At 36.2% G+C, this 6,294-nt stretch overlaps 1 protein-coding gene across 1 annotated transcript in view; it reads right to left on the bottom strand.

The window, feature by feature from the left end:
* Window positions 1-93: 93 nt before the first annotated feature.
* The window catches only part of ACSS3 (acyl-CoA synthetase short-chain family member 3), a gene marked incomplete at its 5' end in the record, with an annotated part of 63,918 nt that continues 57,717 nt past the window's right edge, over window positions 94-6,294 (bottom strand). Inside the window, 2 exons of the mRNA XM_009695891.1 lie at window positions 94-161; window positions 3,776-3,871. Of these exons, the coding sequence (XP_009694193.1) occupies window positions 94-161; window positions 3,776-3,871 (164 nt within the window). The remainder of the gene's footprint in view (window positions 162-3,775; window positions 3,872-6,294) is intronic.

Raw genomic sequence — 6,294 nt, 5'->3', positions numbered from 1 at the left:
TATATATATTTTACATATATAAAAAAAAACTTCCATCAAAAGACAATCAATCCATGTAGGAAGTTTCTCTTAACTGTAAGGTACTTAGTTTGCTTACTTTACCACAATATTTCCCAAAGTCTTTGCCTTCACTGCTTCCTTATTTTCATCCAGAATCATCACTGTAAAAAAAGTAATGTAGAAAAAGAATTCCTGTTAAGCAGTGTATTTTTAGGTGAAGGACAGTGTCTTCATGGATATCAACTTATGCCACACTTCAGAACAGCAATACACCAAGCAACAAAAGGAATTAAGTAACTTGGGACTGCCAAACTGGATAATCTCATGACCTTATTAACATTCAGCCTTAAGTACAAAATGTCTTAAATAATACTCATGCTTTGGGAGCAGAAATAGCACAAAGTTCCAAAAGGGAAAAATACAGAATTGAAAAGACACCTTCGTACCGGCAAATCTAAACTTCCAAATAGCAAAGGACCCTTCAGATACATGACAAATACAAGAAAAAGTGTGCAGGTAACATGAGTAAGAAATAACGACTAAGATTACTGGAGGCTAACCCAGTTAATGTGAGAAATACTATTAGTAGTAAGTAAGTGTGTCTGGTTTTCAAAGGCTCTCAGGAGACCCAGAAAGATGCTCCCCAGATGACAAGGCTCATTCTAGCCTAGCACAAAGAGCTAAAGTAACTCGTGAACTACCCAAAGCTGCACAGCAAGGTGATGCCGGAGTACAGCGAAGGACCCAGACCTCCCAACAGAAGCCTCTTCCCTGGATGGCACTGGCCCATCACCTTCATAAAGCATCATATCCTGGTACTGAGGTTTCCGAGGAAAAACCTGAAACAGCCTTTTCCGTGCTGTCATCTGGAAAATCTACTACAACCACCCATTCCATCTGAAGGTGTGGGCATAAGGAAGGAATGACAGATATCAGCTTGGCCTGTGATAAATGGAATTGAACAAAGTGAAATGACTAAACCACGGAAAAACAGAGAGGGAAGGTTTTGACAGACTGGGCTGACACAGATTTTAAAAAAAGCTTTTTGAAGCCTGCCCAAGCAAAGAAAGCAATGTTCAGCTAGATCTAAGTTACTACAAATAATCTTACATTCTGTATTAAAAAGCTCCAGAGTAAATGGGGAAAAGAGGATGACAGACCTCTGACTAAAACCTTCCTAAGACTCTTATGAGTAATATCATATCCCATCTATCCAAAGAGTGCCAACATCTGTAATTTACTATTTCTGGCTGAAGCCACTCCATCAAAGAGGATATTAATTTTTAAGTAACTGAAGAGCCTGCTGAAAGAAATGGCTTAGCACATAGACACAAGCAAGTACACAATGCCGGTTTTACAAATCAGTGACTTGGAGTAACTGGGATAGGGAATCAAAAGGATGAATGGACACATAGATGACACTTAGGAAAAACAGCAAGAATGGCATAAATATAACCCATTTATAATCTGTAAACACTTTTTTTTTCTTGTATATTTTTAGACGGTGTAAGAACATAGTGTAGTTAGATCTGGAGAATTTATGCTCAGAACACACAATGAAAAAGACCCACTCACATGTAGCTTTCAATGCTTTCTCTCCTATTTTTCCTATTTTTACTAAAGTAAAATCTAATCAGTTTATTGTAACTATTTTATCAAGATAGCAATTCTAGATTTTATTCTCCTCCTTGCAAGCAGTGTATTTCAATGTACAAAAATTTGAGGAAGGGAGGTATTATACTGCTCACTCCTGAATTACTGAAGAACTGACTTAATTCTTGAAAATATGGGACTTGCTTCAGTTTGAAAACAACGCAATGAAATTATCTGGAAAGGGTTCAAGTAGATCAAAGGGAAAGCACAATATAATGTCTGATTTAAGGCAACAGCACTAGAAATTAATATGGTATCTTGATTCACTTTTAAATGTAACTTGTGCCACTGCATTTTGATATCATAGCTAAATACTGCTTTTATTCTTTATATTCTAAAAAATAAGTTTATTTTAGCAATACTGTTACAGGAAAGAATTTGCCTGTGGTTAAGAAATAAGTAGATTTTTTGGCTTTCTATTTATATCACAGCATAAATACAACATAACTTTAGCAAAGTCCAAAACCATTAACAGTTGCATGTATAATCTAAAAATACAGAAGCTATCTACTAAATGGCATAAGGATCTCTTCTAATTAATATAGTAAGAGCAGCAAAACAACATCAAAACAAAGTGGGTGACAGCAAGACAGCTGCCAGTACAGAGTAATTTCAAAATCCACTATTTTATGAAGGGCTGCATTACAGGACATAATTGGCCTCAAATCAAAGACTGAAAGAGGTAAAGTTCTTTCATAAATCTTTAGTGAATTTTAGTGCTCATTTTATGTTTCCCTTTTAAGGCATGCTAAAGACATTTACTTCATTCTCTTTGAAGAAATTCTTTACTTAGACTAGGCCCAATGTTCAAAAAAATTTGTAGGAAATTTTTATATTCTTGTTACTCATACTTTTTTCTGCTGTCAGATGATAGTCAGGCCTAGTGTGATGCAATTATGGTATTCCACTCTCCCCTATTTATTACAACTCTGGACAAACTTCACGGCTTTACCTTTGTTTTTAAACTATTGCTCATCTTCATGTCACAACTGTAAATGCCGAAACCCAGAGCTGCTGAAAATGCTTTAATGTTCACTTCCACTTGTATGTATTAGAAGAAAAAACAGCTTAGCTCTTCCTGCTCAATGACTTGAGAACTTTTCCTGAAGATGGTTTGATCTTTAATGTAATGATTTTTCAGACTTCAAGTAATTCTTGAAACATGTGTTAAAATCAGGATTGCCAGGTATGAAAATATATTTGCATTCTGAATCCTGTGGCTGCACCCTCTGCATGTAAATATCTTCCAGTCATTGAGTGTTCATCCTTTTAATGTTGGTCCATAGCCTACCATTTCCCCCAGCTCGAAATAAAAATGTTCCACAAGTACTGAAAGATAATGTGCTTAATAACTCTCCCAAATATAAGCCCGTATACCTGTACAAATAGGCACAAAACTGACTTTGATTTTCTTTAAAAAAGTGTGAGACGAGTTCAAATAGAAAATTTCTATCCTTGCCAAGCTGCTTGTTAGCCCACTATGACATATTTGTGGAAGACACAGACCTCAGGAAGAATTTTCTTTATGTACTTTAGAATACTTCTCATATAAAATTGTAGAGTCAAAAGAAAATCTAATCAATCTAATCCATGTGTCTCTAAGACATAATTATTTAATGTACATCTCCCAAACCAAAACTATTTAGGCTCTGAAAATTGAAAACACGGGTATAACAAAACACTCAAAGCGCAAGTTATAGCAATTATTTATGTAGTTATCATTTCCTCTTTTGCTGATGGTTATTACTAACATTTTTCTTCCTGATTTGTCCATACAAATTTTACTGCTGCTCTCATTTAAAACAGTACAACTGTAGATAAAGCCTTAGAACAAGCATTTTTTTCATGTCTTTTTTTATAACCAGTGTAGAAGTACATGCTAGCCCTTTCATATAATAAAGGTAGGAGTAGTTGCTCAATTTTCTTAAACATAACTCTGGGTTTCTTATTCACAATCATATTCCACAACACACAAAAAAGCAGAGCTTCCTGTTACAGGAAGGAGGAAAATGTGCTAATGACACTGTAATTTTCTTTCTCTACGAGGTATGAAAACTAAAGAGCACTTACTCAGGAATATAAGCAATATCTTCTTCTACTAGCACGTTTAGCACAGTCTTACCATTGTATCCTGGCACTGGTTTTCCTGCCTGTCCGGGTGGAGGTGTTGTAGAGTTCCCCAAACCAATACAGGAAGCAGTAATTGCAGAACCAGATTCTGTTAAGAGAACACCAACATTGTCAGTTAAGGTTGTTCTTAGTGTCATCAAGTGTTTATCGGTTCTAAGTTTTGCTTCTAGTTCAGCACATCAAAATAATACAATAAAATAAAAATCCCAGACAAGCAATGGAAGATTTAGAATTCAGGAGCTTTTATGTATTATCTAATGAATGTAAGTTCATTAAAGAAATTTGCATTCTCCAAAAGGGAACTTTTTCCATTCCATAGAAGACAGTCAGAAACACTTTCTGCATTACACCTGGAGTTTATTCTGCTATGGGTATAAGGTTATATCACACCAGTAAGCAACTGCCCACAGCAAATGTCTCTTGTTTTTTGAATCTTAGGAAGATATTCATTCATCTAACTGCCGGCAGATGAATTGGACACTGGCTCTGCCTGCTTGCTCCCTGCACAGAGCCCACGGAAGGCAGGTCTGGGATCCCCTCTGAAGTGCCAACATAAAATATCTTGTTCAGAGCTTCCAAATGAGACAGCATGAATATCCCCTGTAACGTCTATGCCTTCCTAATTATCCCCACAGTTAGGCAGCTAGAAATTCTTCCCTCCTCACCTTCCTGTTTTTCTTAACAAAGCTCAATTTCACGTAACAATTTTATACCATAAGACTAGTTTTTATAGAATAGGAATAAAAACTATCAAGTCATATAACAGAGAGTCTAAGTTTGAAAAAAGACCAGTTGCTCTTCTCTCTAAGAAAAAAAACTATAGAAATTACTTTTAAATGCTGCTGTTACTCTAAGCCACAGAAAATAAAGTATAGGTAGCTGTAAATATTAGCAGGAACACAGTATGAGACTATTACTTTAAAAGCACGGCTTCATCATTCTGGAGATGTCCCAAGTCTCAGGTAACTTGGCCTGGAATTCATAGTCCATGCTACCCTCAAGTGTCAGCACAGCAAAGCAGGTTTGTCTTCAGCTCTGTATTTATATCTGATCAGTAGAATCAAAAATACTTTAGTCCTCTTGCATTAGGAAATTACAGTTGCTTTTGCTGTGAATTTTCTCAGCTTCCATAGCATTCATCTGCCACTTCAGAAGCTGCTAAATGACTATTCGAGTGCTAAAAGAAGAAAGAACAAGAACAAAACTAGAGAAACTTGTGGTGGTTTTACATCAGGTGTTAGTAAGTAGCTGAAAATTAACATTAACATAGCATAGTTAAGTTAGGGCCTAATTCCAGCTGTGGTACACACGAGAATTATCAACCCTCAATGCTAATAAAGACAGGCTAAAAAGTTTGCTTGGTTGTTACCCCAACTTTCCCTGTTCCTTCTTCTACATAATGCACATTCCCCACACAATCACGGATCCTAATCTTTTCATCCAATAAGCAGAACACCCAAACCACAATTACAGTGGTGACACAATATCAAAATGATCTATAGTCTGAAGACTTTTCTTCTCTTTTCCTTGGAATGAAATGAAAAATGGCATTGTGAATTGGAAAAGACAATGTAAGGAACCGTTTCTTTCTCAAATGTGTTAGGAGGAAAAGAAGTGGTATCATGGAGCATATCTTGCTTTACATATTGTATGGCGAGAGCTAAAAATCATACTGTAACAGATCAGGTGAGAAAGGTATTCTCCTATCACCAAAACATAGTAATTAGGTTTGCTACTGAGAGGTAGGGAACACAGCATCGCTGTTAACCTGGTGTACCAGTAAGATATGCATGAACTGGGAATTGACAAACATTTCTCATCAACAGCTCTCAATCAAAAAACCCTGAGGGGAGAGGGAGAATCCAAAATTTCTGAAAATTAGTTTGGATTTGCTTGACTGGTACACTGCTGATGAAAACAATATAAACTAGAGAGGAAACTTCATCATACTAATTTGTCTGTGTTTGTCCCTGCTTTTTTGACAACAGTGAATAAGACTTCATGAAAGTCCACTTATTCTAAACAAGAATCACAAGTTCTAAAACTCCGTGAATAGGTCTTTATAATTGCTGATATTTCTTCTATTGTCTTCTGAATTACCAGTGGATATATCACTTTCATATTTACCCAGTGCTCTGATCTCTTAAGCTGTACATTCCGTTCCTATGGGTCAATAAGATTTCTTATATACATGAAAGAAATACACTTTTTTGGTGCTTGGACTAGATATTAATTCAGAGAGGGAACCCCAAAAGCATCTGCTCTCTGTGTTAGGTTAACAGTTCCTGAATACTAAAGATTCCCTTACAATGTAGAAGCACAAAGGAGTACTGTCAAAGGACAGCATGAATCTTTGTGCTGTACATTTCTTGGGAAATCAGTGCGTATCTTCCAAACAGGATGCTGGATTGAAATATCAATTTCCCAAACCTATCAGAAAACAGTAATCCCTTTGTAGAATGGCATTTTCTATCACAGAAAAAACAGCCTGACTTGGAAGTGGAATTCAAT

This window comes from Cariama cristata, unplaced genomic scaffold (genome assembly GCF_000690535.1).
Source record: "Cariama cristata isolate BGI_N322 unplaced genomic scaffold, ASM69053v1 scaffold2192, whole genome shotgun sequence".
NCBI lineage: Eukaryota > Metazoa > Chordata > Aves > Cariamiformes > Cariamidae > Cariama > Cariama cristata.
Note: the sequence above shows the minus strand (reverse complement) of the source record. Positions and strands in the feature narration are given on the sequence as shown.